Source organism: Anabrus simplex, chromosome 2 (assembly GCF_040414725.1).
Source record: "Anabrus simplex isolate iqAnaSimp1 chromosome 2, ASM4041472v1, whole genome shotgun sequence".
Lineage (NCBI taxonomy): Eukaryota > Metazoa > Arthropoda > Insecta > Orthoptera > Tettigoniidae > Anabrus > Anabrus simplex.
Window position 1 is genome coordinate 121,090,230 of NC_090266.1, and position 23,674 is coordinate 121,113,903.

The 23,674-nt window shown below is 37.9% G+C and overlaps 1 protein-coding gene across 3 annotated transcripts in view; it reads right to left on the reverse strand.

The window, feature by feature from the left end:
- LOC136864969 (vesicular glutamate transporter 1) overlaps window positions 1–23,674 on the reverse strand; it is a 209,119-nt gene that overhangs the window by 55,867 nt on the left and 129,578 nt on the right. For all 3 annotated transcript variants that reach the window (XM_068226485.1, XM_067142378.2, XM_068226484.1), the window contains 2 exons: window positions 21,137–21,260; window positions 13,540–13,673 (listed from right to left, as the gene is read on the reverse strand). In XM_068226485.1, coding sequence (XP_068082586.1) covers window positions 13,540–13,673; window positions 21,137–21,260 — 258 coding nt within the window. The remainder of the gene's footprint in view (window positions 1–13,539; window positions 13,674–21,136; window positions 21,261–23,674) is intronic.

A 23,674-nucleotide genomic window follows, 5' to 3' on the forward strand; every position in this document is an offset into this window, starting at 1 on the left:
TGATTTTATTAAATACACAGACGCTACATTTTCTGAATATATTATAGTTGCAGACCTTAATGTTACTTCATATACCCCTACTCAAATCTCCGAGTTCACTAATTTATGTACGTCTCTCCGGGGCATGCGCTTCCATTTTCCTTTCCACACCCTCCCAGCCAATAATTCCACCCCTGATGTCCTCCTTCTTTCTCCCTCCCTTGCCACATCTATCACCATCCAGCAGCTCGTTTCTATAGGTAGCGATCACGCCCCAGCCCTTCTCACCTTTCCTGGTGTTCTTCCCCGTCAGACCTTACCCCCTCCTCGCCCTCCCCCTACTCGTCGTTTCAATCACACTAATTGGAATACTTATCGCACTACTCTCACTAACTTACTCAGTGATGCTGTACCGCCTACTAATATTCCCACTCTATTCGCCCTAATTTCTAAAATAGAGCGAGCTATCCTTACCGCAGATTCTCTTCATATTCCTCGTCACTCCTACCACCCCTCTAAACCTCCTATACCCCCCACAGCTCTCCGCTTATTGCAGCTAGCTCATGACTACTTTACTGCATATACTCGAACCAAGGACCCTACTACGCTCCAACAACACCGCCGAACTTTACGCCACGCGCGCTCATATATTAAAGCTATTAAACGTAAAATGTGGATGGACAAGTGTACTGAGCTAGCTGATTATCACGACCCTCGACGTTTTTGGACGACTTTTCGAAAACTAACCAAAACTACCAACCCTCTTCCTCGCTACCCTATTACACATCCCCCCACTCATCCCCAAACTGACCAAGACAAGGCTAATCTTTTCGCTGACTATTATCAAACTGTGTTTTCCCCCTCCCACGCCCCTAATTTCCATCATCCTCACGAACCTACCATCATTGCTTACTCTGATCCTAACCTCCCTGAACTTCAACCTTCATTCCTCCATTTTTCTCATGTTGATTATACTCATCCATTAAATGCTCCCATTACACCCACTGATATCCGGCTTTTCCTGAAACATCGGAAAAACACCTCCCCTGGCTCCGATACCATCTCATATCGTCATATTCAAGAAGCCCCTCCTATTCTTTTTTATCTTCTTAGCATTATTTACACCTACATTCTTTATACAGGCGCGTACCCCGATCATTGGGGTAACGCCAATCTTCTCCTATTCCTAAAACCCCATAAACTCCCATCTGACATTCGGTCTTATCGCCCAATCTCCTTACTCCCTGTCCTCAGCAAGATCCTAGAAGGGATTCTGAGTAGGAGACTTTCCTCCTATCTCGACTCTCTAGGTCTTATTCCATCCTCTCAAGCCGGTTTTCGATCCCATCATTCCACTCACGATCACCTCTTTCACATATCCTCTTCTCTCAATGCCTATCTTCGCCCCCGTAAAACTGCCGCTTTAGTTTGCCTCGATGTGAATAAGGCTTTTGATTCAGTCTGGCATGCTGGGTTGCTTTTTAAGTTACGCCATCTTCCCATTCCTATCACTATCATTCGATTTATTTTCAACTATCTTCAACATCGATCAGCACAGATCCTCATCCGTGGTACCCGTTCCTATTCCTTTCGTATGACTGCGGGCGTAGCCCAAGGTTCCCCACTTTCCCCACTTTTATATATTTTATATACTTATGATATCCCACATCCCGACCCCCCTTTAAGACTCTATCAATATGCCGATGATCTGGCTATCCTTGCACTTACACCTACTACTGTTACTCTTACCCGTTATTTACAGACCTACCTCTCCGTTCTAGAATCCTGGTTCGACGCCTGGCATATTGCTGTTAATCCCGCCAAGACCCAATTTATTGTATTTCGGAAAAAATCCCGCCTCACTAGACCCCGTCACCGAGTTCTTTTAACGTTGTATAATACTCCACTAACAGAAACTAATACCCTAATCTACCTTGGTATTCAATTCCAGAACAACCTTCATTGGAAACATCATTTAACACAAGTATACAAACGTGCCCTTCAACGCTTCCGAGCCCTTCGTATTCTCACTGGTAAAACGTGGGGCCTCCGTCCTTCCCAAATCCTCACAGTTTATAAATCTTTTATTCGCCCTGTCGTAACATACAGTTCCTTGACCTGGCTCACAGCTGACAGACAACAATACGTGACCTTGCTTAAACTTGACAGACATGCTATGCGTATTGCATACCATCTCCCCTTTGACACCCCTTCTGCTGACTTCCAACCTCTTTATTCTTTCCCCACCATCCTTACTCATGTCCATGATCTTCGTCTCAAATACTTACAATCTGCCCTAGCCATCAATCACTCTGCGATTAAAGAAGCCCTCAATCTTTCTCCTCTTGCCACCGCTATCCTTAATAATGACCGCTCTCCTGCTATCTCTTACCTTTTCCCCACCCCTATCACGTAACTTCCCCCCCTGTCCCACTGCCTTTTTATTCTAATTTTTCTTTTACTGGATATTACGATGCTCCTCGCGGCAGTGGTACCGGCCTCCACTATCTGTGTCTGAGTGCTTTACGACACTACCAGTGTCATCTCTATCCATGTTCATTTTCAATCATTCTGTGTTTTTCGCGTCCTCATTGTTCCACTAGTGTACGTCCATTTCTTTCTGCTTCCACCATAGTGTTTTTCGTATCGTACGTCAAGATGAACTGAAGACATTTCTCTCTCAGTACGATGTGTTGTGCGTTTATACTTTGTGTGCCAATCGAAATCAATGAAAAATAGACTGACATGGAAGAAATCACATAATATTTCCTTGTTATATACTTGTTTATGTTTTTTATTTTCTCTGCTTCAATCTGTATTTGATTATGTTTTGTTTTCAGTATGTACGAGACATACTTCTATGTATGTGTTTCAAAATTCTACTTTTATGTACTCACTCACCGGCCAAAGAGCTACATGTTTAGCTGGTGGCCCGCCTGCCCCTTACCGGGCAGGAATGAAATAACTATTTGAATAAAGAATAATCACCTGCATACACCCCAGCATTAGTGGGTAGGGTCTGACACTAGACTCGTCAGAGTGGGATGCTGGTTAATAGAGCAATCGCCTGAAAAGCCATACATCTAATTTTTGATCTGATTTTTGATATGCTCTATTGGTGGAAAAATATCTAATTCCCTCCATGGGAATTTAGAATTACCACAAGTAACTAATCTCATTTTGTTCTGTATTGAAGATAACAATAAGTAAAATTCTTTCCAAAATAAAAATTTACTGTGTCCACCTATTCAATACAATTATATTTTGTAGTGATTCCTACATGAATTACAAACACTAATTAGGAACATGTTTCACCCTAGTTTTGGGCATCTTCAGCCTAATAATAATCTTCAGGTCAAGTCTTTAAACCTATTAAACATTGGAACTTAAAACTAAATACAATGGTCTTATGCTAAAAAAAATTTTTACACAATGTAAACTATGTAAATATCACCTAAAGCACAGCTTTTTGTAAAAAATTTTTTAGCATAAGACCATTGTATTTAAAGTTCCAATGTTTAATAGGTTTAAAGACTTGACCTGAAGATATTATTAGGCTCAAAATGCCCAAAACTAGAGCAAAACGTTTCCTAATTAGTGTTTGCAATTCATGTAGGATATAATCACTACAGAATATAATTGTATTGAATAGATAGCAAATTTTTATTCTTGAAATAATTTTACATAATATTTGTCAAGTGGGAAAACTTCAACTTATGCCAAGTGTCACATTCTTCGATTTAACTAAGTTGATTTCATTGACATTCGACAATACAAAGTTTTATTATCATATCATTTTAAGTGGCTATTTATTTTGAGAGTTCAGTTTTATTGACATTGAACTCTGCTTACTTACCTTTCAAGTGCTAAGACTGAATTGTGTGTTTGATTTTATTGACATTTGGCCACATAGAATTCACTTCAAATGATTAGTGTCAGAACATGGCGTAGACTCTAGTGACATTCTACCGTGAATGCAGGTGGTAAAAGACTATGAAGGCAGGACAAACACAGAAGGGAGCCCCCTGGGTTAACATAAGTTATGGAAAAAGACAAACAAGTGACAAATAATGTTATACGAAGGTAATCGCAAAAATAAGGACTCCTACTTTTTTATAAATACATAGACCTGTTTATTTCTACAATTGTTTGCATCATTTTACAGCCTGAACATTTAGCTATTTTTCTACATAATCACCATTTCGATTGATGCATTTTTGTAGAGGCTGTGACAGTTTTCATATGCCCATGTCATACCAGCTTGCCGCCATGCTGTTCAGGAAGTTGTGAGCGGCACTCCGGGAGACCTCAGGAACCAAAGTGCAGAGATCATCCAGGGTGATCCACCGATCTTCCCGCATGATTTGCTCAAACCCTCACGACTGTCTCGACGGAAATTGATGGTCTCCTGCTCCTTTGTTCGTTCGTCGTGAATTTCAGTCCAACCAGCTGCTAACTCCCTACACCACTTATGAACATTTTTGACATCCATGCACGGCTCACCATACACTTCCATCAATTGGTGATGGATTTCAATCGGTTCAGTATCCTTTGTATTCAATAACTGCACGCACTTCGCCCTTGGCGGTAACATCCAACGGGAGCTCCATTCTCAACGGCTGCCAAACCAAGACAGAGTGCCTCAGTGCGGCATGTGCACGTTTATATGCGAGCGCGGGAAACACTCTTCACAATATTGTGACCAACAGCCACACGAACAGAGTTCTGTATTTATAAAAAAATAGGAGACCTTATTTTTGGGATTATCCTTGTATATTGCTACTGCACTTGTAAAAGGGGATAAGTTATGTTTTTACCAAAATGATGCTATGCCAGTTTCTGAATCAGCACAGTCTGTGTATATGGGTATAAGGAGTTAAGTGATTAGATGCATGTCTGTCCAGTAAAAAATTACTTAACCCCTAGTGCAATGAATGGAAATGAAAACTTGTGATTGAAAAGTGAGTCAAGTCAATTTATCCCCTTACACACCCTCCTGTCTCAGAATATTTTGTGATTGAATATTGAGAAAAATCAACTCTTTTTTGACACTGAATCCCCTTAATCAGTTTGAAACATGTTTCACAGAAAAATCCATCAATACTAGCGAAGTGAACTTTGCTGTGTTTGACCACCAGAACCATGAATAGCATGGGATTGTTGCCTACAGAAACTGAAGGTGTCTTGCATTGACTGAATCATGCATTGCAACTGGCCTGTTTATTTTGTGGTGCATTATTAGCAATTAAAACCAGAGTGCAGTGAGTAACTATTTGCTCTCCATACTATTCACTCCTGCAGAACAAGAGTTGCGTATGACTTGCGATGGAGCAATGACAATTTTACATTTTTCAGCTCTTTGCAAAACTTCATTGACAAATTGAAAACAGGCAGCACATGTGAGCATTTCCACATCCAAGTGAAGAGAGAAATGTCATACAAGATGTCACTGAGTAAAGAAGAAGAGCTCAAATAGGAAGGAAAGGATGTTGCATACAGTTTCTGCCCCAAGCATACATCAGTCCAGTGCCCATATCAGTAGAAAAGAAAATAAACATCCCTTCGAATTACTCCCCTACATTTCTCCATCATTGTGGGACTTTCATACATCGATACCCACGGACAGACATCAGCCACCAAAATACTTGGGCGATTCTTCAGATGACAGCAATGATGAGTAGACCTATTCTCTTTGGATGAGAAACACAAGAAGATTACATTTCTGTGATTTGCCCATTCATATGGTATTATAAGATATTGTAATCATTTTTCATGAGGTTATTGACTGTTGACATTTTTCAGCCACACAGATACTTTGAGATTTGGCTAGATATACCAAATATTTTTAAAATCTAGTTTACGTGTAGGTGGCTCTCATATCTTAAATTCTGCTTAGAAAAATCTGTAAGATATTATGTGCATCGAAGGTTGAAATATCGTAACATGGCTTAGTAGGGAGAAAAAAATCTTGAATGATTCTGCTGTCCTCTGAATCAGATCAGTGACATTCTGAAACAATCTTCTGGGTAATATTATCAGAAAGTTACTGAGAGATTAAAGCTACTAGATCCATCATTCTATCGCCTCAAAATTAAATGAATTAAATTTTTAATTACAAGGGAAAGATTGTAATATTTCATGCATGCTAACCGTAGTAAACATTTTTTTTTTTTTTTTTTTTTTTTTTAACAAAACTCTAGAATCAATTGTGGAAACCCGAAACTTGAATTGTTGTGAATCTGTTTCTCCAAATTTTGCTCAGCATCTTGAAACTGTTGTGACTGAATTTGGTAACAGATTTAGCCAGTTTCCAACACCTAAAAAGGTTATAATCTAATCAGCAACCCATTCACCTTCTATTGACATTAGTGAACTTTGTGGTGGGATATGCAGAAATCTTAAGGAAGTAAAACCTTAAAGGATTGGAAATGGAAATTTTAAGTCCTTGAAATCTTATGTAGCTTGCACCAATTTCAGGACTTTGGTGCAGAGCTGGTATATAGTGTTATTCTGAAAATGTATTCCTGTTCTGGTTAACACATCTTTGTGAAGGCACATTTTCATCTATGAACATAATCAAAATTAAATACCAATCCTGCATGGCAGACTCTCAAAAAGGTGATGTATTAAGAGCCATATCTTCCCTCTACACAGCATATTTTTCTCAACGAGCAGCAAAAATGCAATATCAACTTTGCACTAATTATGTTAGTAGTAGTAGTAGTGGGGGTGGAATTGTCACATGGCAACCATACTTCCTTTTGCATCTCTAAGATCTGCCCTAGTACGCATGAACATTTGGAAAGAGCTGCTATAGATCATTCTCTCAATTGTGCTGTTAAAACCATCGTTGGTAAACTGTTCATCTGTCTTAAAAGAGTATTTTATATTTGAAATCTCGAGAGGTTCAAAATGGTGAAAATTATCTAAGATCAGGTCTGACAGGGGTCAACTGTAGAACTAAAAGTGGTTTATGATTAAATTTCTTGAAAATACATTACTAAGAAAAAATACATGATTTATATGCTATTTCTCCCTCTAAGGAGTCATCATACATACAAAATTACTTTCCATTCTATTAATATGCAATGGAATATAGGATGATTCATATTTTATTTAAAATTAAATCCTGCAGGATTTTCTTACTTCTAAGGGTACGTTTATGCTGCAACCTGGCTGCTGGCACATAGGCAAGCCTCGCTGCTCAATGTTAGGCTGGAGTCCAGCTCATAGCTGCGTTGCTGGCTGCTATCCTCGCCACATCCATAGTCTCAAACACGTTTGATTTTCGAGCCAGGCACATCACTGGCTTTCCTGTAACTTGGACTGTGATTGGTTATTTCAAGGTCACCCACTCTCCCACTCTTCCTCATATGGGATAAAAGAAGTGACGAGATGACGAGCGGCCAGTAGACCTTCTGCTACGTTTTATGAGGGAGAGTGGCTTGTTTTATCATGTTTAAAAGTGAAGTTTCTATTTGTGTTTTTATTGGTTTATTGTTAACTACTATTTTACTCTACCAGGTGAGTTGGCCAGGCGATTAGGGGCGTGCAGCTGTGAGCTTGCATCCTGGAGACAGTGGGTTCGAACCCCACTGTTGGCGGCCCTGAAGATGATTTTCTGAGGTTTCCCATTTTCACACCAGGAAAATGCTGGGGTTGTACCTTAATTAAGACCATGGCCGCTTCCTTCCTATTCCTAGGCCTCTCCTATCCCATCATCGCCAAAAGACCTATCTGTGTTGGTGCAACGTAAAACAAATAGCAAAAAACCTATTTTTTCTATTGACTATGTGTTTATCTTTGTGTATTTTTAATTTGAATTAAATATGTTATTTTACTTCTATGTCAGTGCCTTATTCAATTTTATTATGTTTTACTCTTTTTAATTTTAGAAGAAAATGTGGCATTGCAAATTAGATCCACTACTTATTTGAAATTCATAATAATTTTCCTCATCATTATCATGTTTCTAATCCTAGTCAGTGGGTTAATTATAACTTTTAATCCATTTCGTCTCATCTCGTACCATCAGGGGCCAATGACCTAGATATTAGTCCACTTTAAACAACAAGCATCATCATCATCAAACTATGGAATGATGTGGCAAAAGAATGCGCAATGATTATGTCAACTTTGTTCTTTTATTCTTACCATTTACGGGACCTCTATCATTACAAGCAAGTGATTTATACGAAGTACCTCGTTTTTCATGTAATGTTCAACAGTTACTTTTTCAAACTGTAAACACATTTTGTTTAGGAGATCTAACTAAAGTCAAAATTAGATACTCCATAACCCCTTATTTTACATTATTCAAAAGTACACTATTAAAATACGAAATAAAGCATTTGTAGCTTTATTCTTCAATCAACTCTGGCAGTAGAAATGCACTGAAAAATCCAGGCAAAGCATTTTACACTTTTTATTTCACATTCAGTACACAAAATTATTGTAAGATACACTCGCCAACAGAACTGCGACTCGCTCGTTGAAAAAATCTCTGAATTTATTCCGCACTTCAAAAGCTTCAGCTGGAACTGTGTTGTTTCTCCTCGGCGGGGTAGCTCTTGGAAGTACGTCTTCGTAGTCTAAGTGTTCATGCCCTCTATATCTATAATCAAATTATGCAACATACAAACCGCCTTAACTATCAGTTCCTCGGTTTTGAATTTTCAACTAGAGCTGAGAGCTGCCAGCAGCGTGTGCGCGGGACTGCTGCCGGGTAAAAGCTCCATGGCGAGCAGCCTGGCTATAGTCAGCAGCGAGATGCTAGGGCGAGCATCCATGTGCCAGCAGTGAAGCTGCAGCATAAATGTACCCTTAAAATCACTCAATAAATCTTGGATTAAATGCACTGTATCCATGGAATTTACAAGCTATAAATCTCATGTTTGATCCATATTGACAGTTGAACTTTTAAAAATTGTCAAATTGTGTTTAATTACTCCCCTAATCAATATATTATTTACATCTATTTAAGATGAGCTTTCAATTAGATATGTTGCAACCCAAACATAGGGTCATCCTCAGTAAAATACATTATAATAATCTAAAAATATCAGACACACAATTGTATACAGTGCTTCTTAAAAACATTTTTCATTAAAAATCATGATGAAATTAAAATATGAGTTGATGGTCATTATGAATGTTTGTGGTGACGGTCTTTTTAATGTAACTTCCTCATTGCCCTTTGATGCAGTTCAAATATATCTGCACAATGTTGACTCTCAGTTATTGTGTTAAGTGAGAGCTGGACCCAGCAGTCTGTAAACACAGGAAAGTCAAGCGGGCCACATAACATTATGAATCAGACAGTTCAACTTCAAAATTTGTAAATGTTCATGCAATTTTTCAATAAATGAGGCATTCATATTCAAATCCTGATATTTGCACTTGTGCAGTTTTTTCAGGACTGCTTATTAGTGGATGGAAATGTCACAATTTGCACTTTACCACCAAGAGGAATAATTCAATAATTCAACTCACATAATGTTAGCCTCTGACTTAACACAATAATTGAGAGTCAACATTGTACAGATATATTAGAACTGCATCAAAGGACAACAAGGAAATTATAACAAAAAGACCTTCAGCACAAAAACTTTTATAATGACCATCACCTGATATTATAATTTCACCATGATTTTTAATGAAAAACTTCTTTAGCAGGCACTGTACACAATTGTGTGTCTCATGTTTTTAGATTATTATAATGTATTTTACTGGGGAAGACCCTATGTTTGAGTTGAAACATGTCCACATGAAAGTTCATCTTAACCTCTTAGCATGGGACAACTTTCACTACCTGGCTGCTCTGTGCTGCAGGAGTATAGCACCAAGCATGCTATGAGTGCAGGCTCTTAGTTAATCGGGCATAAATTATAAGCGGTTCAATGAATTTTACCAAAATGTTCAGTTTGTTATTAGTGCATAAACACACAAACAGCATAGTTTACTGAAATTATCTAAGGTCAATGAAGTAGAGGAATCTTCTGAGCTTTCAAATCGAACTGGAGATATGGCTGAACCAAATATAGAAGGAGCTAGTACTGGGATTTTTTGAGAAATAAGATCTCACTACAGGTTTCTGTACCATGCTCATTAACATACACAATGCAAAAACTACGTACATTTCCTGCACAGTAACTGGTACATATTCATTTAACCTTGACTGGAACAGAAATAACATACTGTGTGGTGCGATACTGAGCATAAATATCTGCCTATTCTACTCTCATCATTACGAACTCGAGAGTAGAAAACACCTGAAAATTTTTCACACAGGACATAAACAGTTCTTTGCAGTATTCTGAGACACATAATTTGCTATAAACATTTCCCTTTGCCCTCTGTAATTATCCATGTCTTCTCACACAAACCAATCATCAATAACATTACAGCCGATATTTTCCCATGTATCAAAAGCGATATCAATGTCACGATAACTTCTTTCACTCTCAAATTCTATATCCTAGTCCTTGCTTAACAAAACTAAACTTTCCGTACCGTCATTCAGTAAAACATTGTTAATTTTCAAATTTGCTATCACAAGGAAACATTTAGCTACCATGATGTCAAAAAAAGAACTTGTTGATTTTTCAGACTCGATACATCATATATAATCAATAAAAATTCAACAGATATATGCATCAAATAAAAGATCGATGCTTTGTCTACAGATATATCTTACTACATTCGTAATGTTTAAAGAAATATTCACTAGATAGAAGAACAAAGCAGAAGCTGCTATGCATGTGCAATGTACGTCACTCCGCAACAGATAGCGTTGGGGAGTCTGCGTGTAGTGTACAGCACTCCACGTTGAGTGGTTAACTAGATGTATTGATTAGGAGGATAATTAAACACAATTTGACAATCTGTAAAAGTCCATGGAATTTTTCAATAAATGAGGCATTCAGATTCGAATCCTGATATTTGCACTTGTGCAGTTGATTCTTTTTATTTTATTTTATTTTTATTTTTTTGCAAGCTGCTTTACGTCGCACTGACACAGATAGGTCTTATGTTGACGATGGAATAGGAAAGGGCTAGGAGTGGGAAGGAAGCGTCCGTGGCCTTAATAAAGGTACAGCCCCAGCATTTGCCTGGTGTGAAAATGGGAAACCATGGAAAACAATCTTCAGGGTTGGCGACAGTGGAGTTCGAGCCCACTATCTCCAGAATACTGGATACTGGCCGCACTTAAGCAACTGCAGTTATCGAGCTTGGTTGCATTTATTTCGGGACAGCTTATTAGTAGATGGAAATGTTAAAATTTGCACTTCATCGCCAAGAGGAATTATTCAATAAAAGAGAGATTGAAATTCAAACCCCAATATTTCCACCTCTGCAGGTTTTCAGGACAGTTTATTGGTTGATGGAAATGTCTCCATTTGCATTTCACCACCAAAAGGAAATGGTGCAGTTGGAATTTAATAATCTATACACATAAAGCCTAAGAAATTGTTGGCATATGCTCCTTAATGACATCTTTAAGGGAAGATTCCAGTTCAGAGATTCCATTAAAATGTACCAGAGATTTTCAGAAAAGTATGGAAATGTCAGAGTTTAAAATTAAACGTCTCTAATGTGCCATTCTAAGTGAAGTACCATTGTAAGCTCACCAAATTAAAAATTAGTCACTAGTGCGCACGCATAGACTGTATAGATGGCGCAGCAAATGAGTCCCGTGCTCAACCGCATACGCACTGTGTCTAAATGAGCATAAAACAGTAGCAATAAGTGAGACATTGATGTTTCAAGCAGACTGTGTACGTCAATATGAGTAGCTGTACGGATGTGACAGAGTAGCAAAAAGGGGCAATCATGTTTGGCTGTGCCCAAGGCCATACAGTGCATGAAGTTGCTTGATTTGTTGGTGTTTTGCAGCGGACTGTTCAATGTGTCTACAAGCATGACCACAAAGCACGTCAGAATGAAGGTCGGAAAATCGAGATGCGTTTCACGGCTTGTGAATCAAAATCACTTCCAAACCTGACAGGAATTGCTGCAGTCAATCGATGAAGGTCCATACCAACCTATTAGTGAGAGAATATTGTGACAGAAACTGCATGCAATGAAGATTTGGAGTCAGTCATCTCGCAAGAGGCCATTGCTCATGCAGGCACAAAAAGCTGCACGTCTTCAATGGGCTAGAAATTATCAAACATGGACAGTAGCTGACTGGCGGAACATAATGCGGTCTGATGAATCATGTTTTTGCCTGTATTCAAATGATGCATGTTGTCAAGTGCACTGAACTCCAAATGAAGCATTTCATCCTGGATGTGTACAAGGTCAGGTTCAAGCTGAAGGTGGAGCTGTATTGTTTTGTGGGGCGTTTTTCATGTCATGTATTGGGCCTGCGCACTGAGGTGACCATTAACATGAACCAGCATGTTTATTCAAACATTCTGGATGATTAGGTGTTGCCTTTCGGTCAACATAGAACAAAATAAGTTAGAACTTCTAACTCATAACGTTACAAGCTATCTTTGTCACCGTCAAATGATTCCACTTTTATATGCCTTTTCAACTAGAATATCTACAAACTCACAACTTGCAACATTTCAGCATTACTTCAAATTTCGAGATGGTCCATAGAGATCCTATTTGAAACTGTTCTTCAACTTTCTATTCTACAACTTCATATCCTCAACGTGTTCTACAACTTCACCATATGCCTCTGACTTTCGTCTTTTATCTTCAAGATTATGATTAACTTTGGATCTCTCGACCGACCTTTGACTTTTATTCTCTCTTCTTTACTTTGATTATATACGATTTTTTGCCATCGTCTAATTATAACCGCCAGACTATCAACTTTATTTTTATACAATCTTACTACTTGTTGTATAACAATCTGTTGTTTTATCCATTGCACTTATTTTAGCAGCCTTCTAATGTTAATTTTGTTAATACTTCCACTATTATATCTCATCACATTGTATTTTTTAAACCATCATTGTTATTTTTAATGTTATTTTATTTCAAATCTCCTCAAAATTTTAAAATTCAATTCATTATTACATGTTATTTAGACGCTTATATTTAATTTAAGGTTAAGACTATGGCTGATGATGCCTTCAGGGAAGGCGAAACATGTACCACTATTAGTTAACAAATTTATGTAAATCATCCAAGACTAGACTTTGTATTGATTAGGTCGTCTAATAAATAACTGTTATTATTTCAAACATGTTGGAACAGCGAGCAAAACACTATCATCAGCCTCTCCACAATTTGGCAGAATTGCGTGATCAAATCCTCAGCGAGTGTCTTAATCTGGATTTGATGTACCAGCACAACCTTGTGGACTCACATCCTAACTGAATCCAGGCAGTTTTATCATGTCCAGGGGCAGAGTTACACGGAATTAAATGATGCTTGTAATGATTTCTCGAGGATTGACTAATTTTTTGTCTGGTGAGCTTATTTAGTTTATTATTTCATGCTTTCTAATCTTGTTCTGAGTAATTGTCATCACAGATAAAGAACATGTAAGTCATATTCAATTTCTAATCATCTTATATAGAAATTACTATATTCACTTACTTGGGTGGTATTGAGAATTTTTCTTGATAAGAACCAGTCTGCAATGTGGCCAGCTACCTGCATTGTGGCTGACACTACAACATATGGCAGAGCAGACAGAAAGCCAGCCTCTTGAATATCAAATTCCAATGTATCTACAAAAAAAAAAAAAAATTAAAAGCTCTTAAATACGCTTCACAACTAGGAATAATATGACGGTATGAAAGTGAACCTATGGAAAATGTTTCAAAAATAGAACTCATCAACTTTGAAATATTATTTAATGATTAATGTACGTTAAGATCACCAGATATACATACCGTAACTTGTTTTGACACTTGTTTGTTCCTTTCCAGTACTTAAAAGGAAGTAAAAGAGTAAGTTCTGACATTTCAAAGAATGAGGCTGGTGAGTATGAACTGTGGTAAAAAATTAACTGATGGAATTGACAGAGTTGCCTTGGTAACATCAGACTCACCTTAAAGCTCTGTCATCATTACCTATGTCTCAATAACCTTGGGCTTCTCAGAGAAATGAATATTAGATGTTAGTGGATCAGTAAATCAGACTTCTAACACAGTGATTCTTAAAGGGGGGAGCTATCAAACTGCCAGCCTTGCAGTATAAAAAAAAAAAAAAAAAAAAAAAAAAAAATTAATACCTGTGTGTCTGTATGTATATGAATAAAAAGGTAGTGATCTGAAGTTCCCTAGAGTTGATTAGAGCTCTGATAGAGACTAACACTCTGAAGTCTGAAATATATAACAGTTCATGTTGAATATGTACACACCACAAAAGAAAGTTTTGCACCAGATGTACTTCGGGTACACCTGAAGGATGTCCACTGAGACAGTTATCTAATTAAAAAGAACCATACAAATGCAATGTAACATTGCCTATTGAGAGTATGTAGAAGTACAACAAACAATTTCAGGACAGTCCATAAGAGTGCACTGTAATTGGAACCCTTGGACACAACATGCATGGAATGCAGTTTGTGGCCCGTTCAGTGACCTGCCCCAGTGAGTCAGTGCAGCATTTGATCATATACATCACAAGGCCTCCACATGAGCAAAATTGCCCATCTGGCTGTTGAACCACATAATGATGTTCTTAGGGCATGAAACTGCTATCATGTTACACAAAATGTTCAACATCATTCTCACAATGGTCACGTGAGGTCATCAAAGAGAGCTGATGACCAGAACATGACAATCTTGGCTCAAGAGAACCAAGAACCTCTCTGAAAGCAACCAGGAGGGCTGTATCTAAAGAGACAATCCAAAATCATCTATGTAGGGCACATCTACCCCCACATTAGCATACATACACCTATTAGGGGTATGTGGAAGTACAATACACAATTTCAGGACAGTCCAGAAGAGTGCACTGTAATTGGAAACCTTGGACACAACATGCATGGAATGCAGTTTGTGGCCTGCTCAATAACCTTCCCCAGTGAGTCACTGCAGCATTTGATCATATGCATCAGCAAGGCCTCCACGTGAGCAAAATTGCCCACCTGACTGTTGGACCCCATAATGATATCTTTAGGGCATGAAACCGCATACGCACTGTGTCTATATGAGCATAAAGCAGTAGCAATAAGTGAGACATTGATGTTTCAAGCAGACTGTGTATGTCAATATGAGTAGCTGTACGGATGTGACAGAGTAGCAAAAAGGGGCAATCGTGTTTGGCTGTGCGCAAGGCAATACATACTACACAAAATGTTCAACATCGTTCTCACAATGGTCACCTGAGGTCAACAAACAGAAGTGACGACCAGTAGATGACAATCTTGGCTCACGGGAACCAAGAACCTCTCTGGAAAAGGGGTGCATAATGCCTTCCTGATAGCAATCAGGAGGGTTGTATCTAAAGAGACAATCCAAAATCATCTACATAGAACCCATCTACACCCTCATAGTTCCTTGGTGAGCATTAGCATGGTGCAGGAAGGTTATGGAACATTTGGACTGGAACCTGGCATCATGACACTAATGAGAGCACAATTTCTCTGATACGTAATAATCATCAGAGGAGGGTGAGGGGAGAGAGCAAATTAACGCCAGCCAAGTTGTATACATCATACCAGGACCCAGCAAGAAGAAGATACATCATGTTGTGTGCTAGCATTATGTATGGACATTGGATGATGCTCCTTGCTGTTGAGGGCACTATGACAAATGTACAGTATCCAAACTGAATCATACAGCCCATTGTTCAAGCATATGGACAAAATAGCAGAGATAGGTTCGTTCTGCAAGAATAGCAATGCACACCCACAAGGCAACTCTCATGTTAACACTTTCCTCATGGAAGACCACATCAGTCAGATAGAATGGTCTGCGGTATCTGCTGACATCAGTCTGATTAAACATGCCTGGAACCAAATGAAACAGGCCATGTTAAGTGGTAGTAACCACCTCTCACCCTGAATGGCATAAGGGGAGTTGCCGTTGAAGAGTGGGATGAGGCTGATCGAAACAGGCTCAAAGCCAGGTGGGTAGTGTGTCTCAAATGATCAAAGCATACTTCAACACATGCATGGAGTAACACCTACTACAATGAAGACAGTGACTGTCATGTCTGACAGCCAGATGCACTTCACCAAATAATGCATTGTGTTTTTCATAGCTTTGTGTGCATTCTTCAAAACAATCATGTTATTTATTACAGAAAGGGTGTATCTTCCTCCCTTACATTCTGTTGGGTCGTAAGCAACCTAGTACTTAAGCAATCCAGGTGGTGCAATACTTTTTTGAGGTGTGTATGTACATTATTTATAACACATTTATTCTTGTATCCTAGAATTGTGTTCTAACACATTGGTGACTTTACCCATAGAATCTATGAGCACGGAGAATAAATCTATGCATATTTTCAATTTGGCTAAAAATAGAAGCCGCACTGTCAGCAAGCTGTGACTTCACCAGAATACAGTTGGATGTTTCTACTAAGCATAAAATGTATTAGTTGTGGAGAGCTCTTCTTTCAAGGTAATGATAACACAGCTGCATATCTATATAATCTGTGGCGGTGTCATCGCTCACTCTCAGGTCTGAAGTGGGTGGGAAAATATGTGAAAGCAGACAGGAAGAACGTGCGTTCAGGTGTCAGGCTTGTTTGTGTCATTCTTGTGAATATTTATGTATGCATGTAAGTATACGTATAAATCAAGAGCACAAAATTTAGATGTTGAATCCATAGTGGATGTTCTTATGGAAGACTTGGGTTCTGAAACTGAGGACGAGGATGACAGTTACACTCCATGTGAACACAATAATTCTTACCTTCAGGCAAGTAAACTTAAATAATGAGCCAATTTCAAATAGTTGTCACGTGGGTTTTGTAATATAGTTTTATTCCACTCCCTAAATATTTGGGTTGTTTTCCGCATACAGATGACAACTTACACCACCTTGATGCAAGCCCATCATAAAACCGCGAATGCTGGGAGAGCAAATTACAGGTGTAAACAAGGATACCCAAACCAACAGACCACTTAGGTTAGACTCTATATATTTAATTAGTTTGTTTTAGTAGGTATGTCCTCAGTATTTCTCAAATTTTGAAATATTAACCCGACTGGTATCCATAGCTGAATCAGAATATTTTTCATTTGTAGAAATTATCTTCATAACTTTACATAAAATAAAACGTTGTACTATTATGATTACAACTTATTTTTCTGAAGAGGAAAATATGATCTTTTGATGTATTCAAATGATTTTACAATAGTTGCTTTTTGCAGCCTTGAGAAAATTGTAAAAACATTTTAAAAACCTGCAATTTGTGGAGAGTAGAACATTCAAATATGACCTTCTCTAATGTATCAACTCCCTTGTGAGACATTCAAACAAAAATTATTACGGGAATAAGGAAATGAATTTCTTATGATAGGGTAATGGCACTATATGTCAAACATCCTTTAAATATCGAACAGTTCACACATCTCGTTGCAAAATAAGGATATCTAAAAGTTTACATATCATCTGAGATTTCTAAATTCACCCTTCTCAATCGATAGGTCGAAGTCGTTACTGTGTTGGTGAGCACAGGGACGTCTCAGAACTTTGGAGTTGGCGGGATTTTGATGAGATCGTTCTATTGTTACTAAGGTGAATTGTCCCTGGGATTATTCATTTTTGCTCATAAAGTAGTGTCTTCAAAGTTATCCTTTAAATAATTGATTGTATTAACATACATGTGCCTTTGCTGGCAGGACCTAGTGTTTACAGTGCACTATGTCTTCTGGTATGGGCTAGAGCAATTGTGTTACTTTCATTGATCTGTCTCAGCTTTATCCTTGGCTTTGACAAAATGAAAGTGACTGAGGTATGAGTGATACTAGTAACGCCATTCCTTCTGCAGCCAGTCCCTGCTATGAATGGTGTGAAAATATTGCTCATAGGGTCAGTTGGTGCATGCATTTCAGTGGGCTTGGCAGACTGATATGTAATAGCAACTTCTGCTCGGTGAGGAAAGCAACAGGAAACTACTTCACTCCTCATTTCCCTAGTACGCCTCTTCAGTGATGCCTAGGCCATCTATGACAGCTGATGGCAGAGCTGTTGAGGATCCAACCAGCCTTCGGGCTGAGGACTAAACAAACGAATATTAACATACATACATGTTAATTAATTTCTTGTATTGTGAGTTTTCACCTATCTTCATATTTATTTCTAAAATGAAATACTGTTCGATATTTGACTCTCATTTTATAATATCGAAAGGACGTTCAATAAATGAGATTCATTTAATACAAAACAACCCTTAATATCGAACACCCCTGAAAATTAATGGTCTGTTTATGATTTTAATTTGCAGTATTGTTTCATTTGGCACCAAAGTTCGGATTTCTATGGTCGTAACTACTGAGGCGTCTATCCATAACTTGAGAGGGCCTGAACTTGAACCTCATTGGGTATAGTTAGATTTCTTTTATGATATCTTGTGTCTGTCTGATGCCGTAAGTTGTTCTAATCACTTTATTTAACAATCCTGTCACTCATCGTCACTCGTCACTTGTTTCTCGTCATTGGCAAATAAAGTGGTGTCGACAAGAAGGAGTATGTGGGAGCAGTTACCCCGCACTCTTTGGAAAAAAAAAAAAATTATTACATTTTAGCCATTTAGAACTGGAAAGCAGAAAATACTTGTTTTTGCAATTCTTGCTTATTTCCTTAACTTAGTGCTCAGAGCTATGGTTAAAATTAATATGCTCAACGGTGGAATTGTCCCAAAAGCCACAGTTAAACCTGTTGAAAAATGAAACGGTGTCAGTATTCATTATCTGCCTTCACTGAAGCTGTTCAAGAGGTTAAGTCCGGTATGATGTCGCAAAGGCAGGCATCTAAAACATACCAGGTCTCTTTAACAACGTTAAGTGACAAACTATCTGGACGTCAGAAGATTCAGACTGCCCTTGGGTGGAAGCCATTCATGAGTCACAAGAAGAAGTGGGCATTAGTGAATAAGTAATCAACATGGTTAAGAGAGGATTTCCGTTGAAGAAAGAATTTACTTGACACTGTTCAGCAAACTGTGCAGTCATCAGGAAGGAGCACACCGTTTAAGTATGGAAGACCTGGTAAAACCTGGTTCAAATGTTTTATGGGACGGCATCCTTCCCTGTCTCAGAAGAAGGCTGAGACCATTAACAAGGACAGGGCTGCTGTCTCAGAAGAGAGAATACATGGTTCTCGTGCTACCTGGAATCTGAGGATGTAAGATCAATTATGGAAGCCCCAAGCAGGATCTTCAATGCAGACCAGACAAATTTTCTGTTCCATAAGGTTTCAGGAAAGTACCTTGGAGTCAGAGGGGAACAGCTTCAAATTACGGCAACCTCTAAAGAAAAAGAAGGCATGACAGTGCTCGGAAATTTCTGTGCCAATGGGCGTTCTGCCCCAACAATGATCGTCTACAGCAACATACAAATTCAACAACTTATCAAAGATAGTGTACCTGAGCCTTGGAGCTATGAGAAAACTGAAAGTGGCTGGATGAAAGCCCCAACATTTCTGAAATACCTTCAACACTTTAGGTATGGCTAGAGGTAGAGAAAATTACACTTCCTGTTATTTTATTTCTTGACGAACACAGGAGTCACTTATCCGTTAAAGTCAGTGAATATTGTCATGACCATGGAATAATAATGTACTGCCTTTTCCCTAATGCCACCCATCTTCTGCAACCAGCAGATGTGGGGGTATTTGAAGCTCTAAAGAGAGCATGGGAAAATGCTCTTCAAGGCGAGAAAATACGAATTATCAGTGCATCAGTAACCAAGGTAAATTTTTCACCCATGTTAAAGAAAGTTTGGGATGATGCTGTTAGGCCAGATATTTTGAAAAGCGCCTTTCGTAAGTGTGGTCTCTGTCCACTAGATCCCAACGTTGTGGACTACACAATATGTGTTGCAGATATTTTGAAATTCCCAGTGGGAAGGCAACAGCAAGAGGGTGACGAAGGCAGCCCATCATCCCTTCCAACTTCCAAACAGAAGTTAAAGTTTGTGCTTGATGACCTGGAAGAATTCTTGCCTGCTAGCATTCCCGATAAGTTCAATGACAAACTAAGACGTGATGGAGAAGAACAGAATGATGGTGAACCAGATTTGTATGCTTATTGGAAAAGCGTTACAAATCGGTACAATGTAACACGTGAAACAATATCGAATAATCAGAATGAAACGATGGCAGAGAGTTTATCAGAAGATGATGGTGATCAGGGAAGAGATGATTTCAAGTGGAATGATATTGCTTAGAGGTATATGTACCTTCTCCCAAGAAAGATCTTCAAGGTGCCATCATTTTAAAGAGTGGAATAAAATTTCACAAGCTGAAAATATTGAAAATATTGAATGAGCATGACATTGCTTCGGAACTTGCTTGCTCACCCACCTCAAGTAGTAGCGATGACTCTTTCAAAGATTTTCTCAAAGTTCCTCAAATACCGGTACCAGAAAAACCTCATCAGTTTAGTTGAAGGAAAATGTACATGATATCTTCAAAGGAGTACCGGGAAAAATTGAAGAGAAGGAAAAGAAACAAAGAAGACTGAAGACATCTTCTAATTCTGTGGAAGGGTAGAGATAAGAAACTGTTCTTTGTGTTCCTCAGGATACTTTAATGTGTATTCATATTGTCACCTCTACTTTTGAGATTTATATTTAAGAATCTTTCTATTTTGCTCATATTATTAGTCATATAATGTCTAAAGTGATTTATAATAAATATTTCTGTTTGGTATTTAAAACCATGCCGTTCAACATACAAAAATCATGTTCGATAAATAAGACCTCACTGATCGATATATAACACAGACCATTCAATATATTAAGGAATGCAACTTTTGCATTTAAGGGCACCTCGAGCCTACAAATTATACATTTTAAAAGTGTGAACAAGCTAGTTGCAACCATGGAATGCTCCGTTAAGGTTTTATAACTATTTCAGAGCCCATTCTTCACTGAAAAAAAATACTGATCAATAATTCATAGTAATAACCTTAAGTGTTCAATACATAGTGCCACAACCCTACGTATGGTTTCTTTAACATTAAACAATGATGATATGTACAAAATTGTTAACTATTTAAATATGATTACCTTTCATGAATATTGGCAGCTGTGTGAGTAGTGTATAAAAGCCCCAGTTTTCACTGAAGTTTGCAACAATTACAGCCCAGACTGGTCCAGAAGCAAAGAATTTCTTCCAAGGATGGACTACATTCTGTGATAATAAGAAGGCATGGAATAAATACAAAAAAATCATAAGAAAGTAATTTCTGAGTAATAAATTACGAGGTATATTTCACAGGTTTGTGTTTTTTTTTTTAATATCAGTTTATTTGGTAAGGTTCACAGTTACTGGCTCTACAAGCATGTGAAAGAGGAAAATTGGAAATCAAAATGCATTAAGTTGTCCAATATCATGGGAGACCATTACAGGAATATATTCTTTGTTCATCTTTCATGTTTAAGGAACTCTACCAATGAAATCAAAGTGTACATGATCAAGGAAGGAAGATAGTCCTACAAAAAAATCTGTACATAATTCTTTTGACTGAGGTAACAATCCAGTCTACGTTCCAGTGGCGGTGCGTGACTTTTACAGTAAGGGAACACATATCATAAGCTAAGAGGATATATACAGTAAAATAAATATAATAACTCACATTGTCTTGTGCTATTTGAATGTTAATTCCATCCGCCTCTCCTTCTTGACAAATTCTTCTATGACAAGGCTGTAGAATTCTTCTTCATTCTTTGATGACTTCAATTTTAGTAACGTCTTCTCAATCAACAGTAGAGACAAGTTCGAGAGTCTCTGTTTGTTGTCCCCGTGTGTTTCTGCAATAGGTGTGGATTCTCCGAAGTGCCAAAAATAAACGTTTGGCACTAGCACTGGACACTGGGATAGTTGAAATCAACACACATAACTTAAACAGTTCAGAAAAGGCAGAGGATTATAATCCTCTACTTTTTAAATAAAACAAAAGTTTTAAAACTCCCATTGTAAGATACTCATTGGAGAAATAAGCTATGCTGAGCTCGCTTCTGAGACAAGCGAAGTCAAAATGCTGACTGTAACTTTGTTTCAAAGAACAGAATGTTGCTTCACGAAAACTTTTCTTTGTGTTCCTTTGATCAAGTAACTGTAAAAATGTTAATTTCTCGAGTGCTTGGAACCGAACTTCTAGTTGGGTATGAATATTGTCATATATCTCGCAATATATTCGATGGTAGTGTGAATTTATGTCGCAGGCTTCATTTTGATGTAGCCTATTCTTTGGCAGCTCGTAGCTCCCTTGAAATTTGTTCCATACTCTTTCAAATTCATTTCTGTTTCCCTGAATGATACTTTTTGTTTCCTCTACTTTGGCAATACAGAAATTTACATCCAGTGCTTTTATTTGAAGAATTTCAGAGAGAGAATCGGTTAAGTAAAATATATCAAATTATAATAATTAAAGAACCACCTTTCCAATACACAAAATCCTTATATTTAGGATGAAATCGTTTAATCACAAATTGGACATGTTTCACTCAACTTTGTGAGCATCATCAGCAATAGTTAACATAAATCATTGGTGGGTCAGGGCCCTGATCCTAGTGTATATCACAAAAGAATGTCTAATATACATTGATAAAATATATAAATTTAACACTTTAAAATAATCAATAAGATTATTTATGTCTATTAAAACAAAAAAATTTATCATTAAAATTGTTTAAAATGTGAAACGGAATGGATGGCTTAAAAGTTAAAAATAGTATATGGTAATTAGATGTTCTTAAAAATCGTTGTCCAATATATCTATGCTCGATTGCATTAAACTGTTTATGATAAAATCAGTTTTTCATATCAGGGTGAGTTCTTATTGTTACCGTGTTTTGGTGGTAGGTAGAGGTGTAAGAAGGTGCGGGCGTGAATGGGTCTCAAACTACGGAATCAAAGTTAATGTAAAAGTTAACAAGGTTATATTTCCTTTTCAATATTAAGTAATAACAAAGAACAGGTACTTAGTAGCCGAAACACAATTTGAAATGTACAATTACAGGGATTACAGAGTTTGGGCTTCGAGCCCTGAGTTCACAATTTTTGAGCAACTAGCCCAACTTTCCGATATACAAATTTTAACAAAGGGGCAGAAGACCCCAATCAAACCCTGGAGCCCTTGCTCCAAATTACACAGTAAAGCCTCCTCGAGGCATACAACACTCCGTTTCCAAAAGAGCTACACGCTCCTTAATTTAAGCCTCTCCTAGGCCACACCAAACTCCACCTTCAAGTTGTCCTCAACGGACATAAACACAGGGGTAAAATACCCAATCTACTGAGGTCTATTAAATGAAAAGCAGGTTAATTAAATGACCTCTAAAACAATTTGAGAGTAGGCGAACTTGCACTCCTAATACACTTGGTTTTTAAGACCTACTTTGGCTCTTAGGCCACTGATGCAAGGGCTAATCCCATACTACAGAGGTGACGTAATAGCAATTTACATTACATTACGGAAGAATTGGTTGAGAGAATAAGTTCACCTCAAGACGATGTGAGTGGGAGCTCGAGAGGGTTAAGCACTCTCTATCCCGATATGTCGTTTTAAAATAGAATAGATACCAGTTGTTTTTACATTTTAG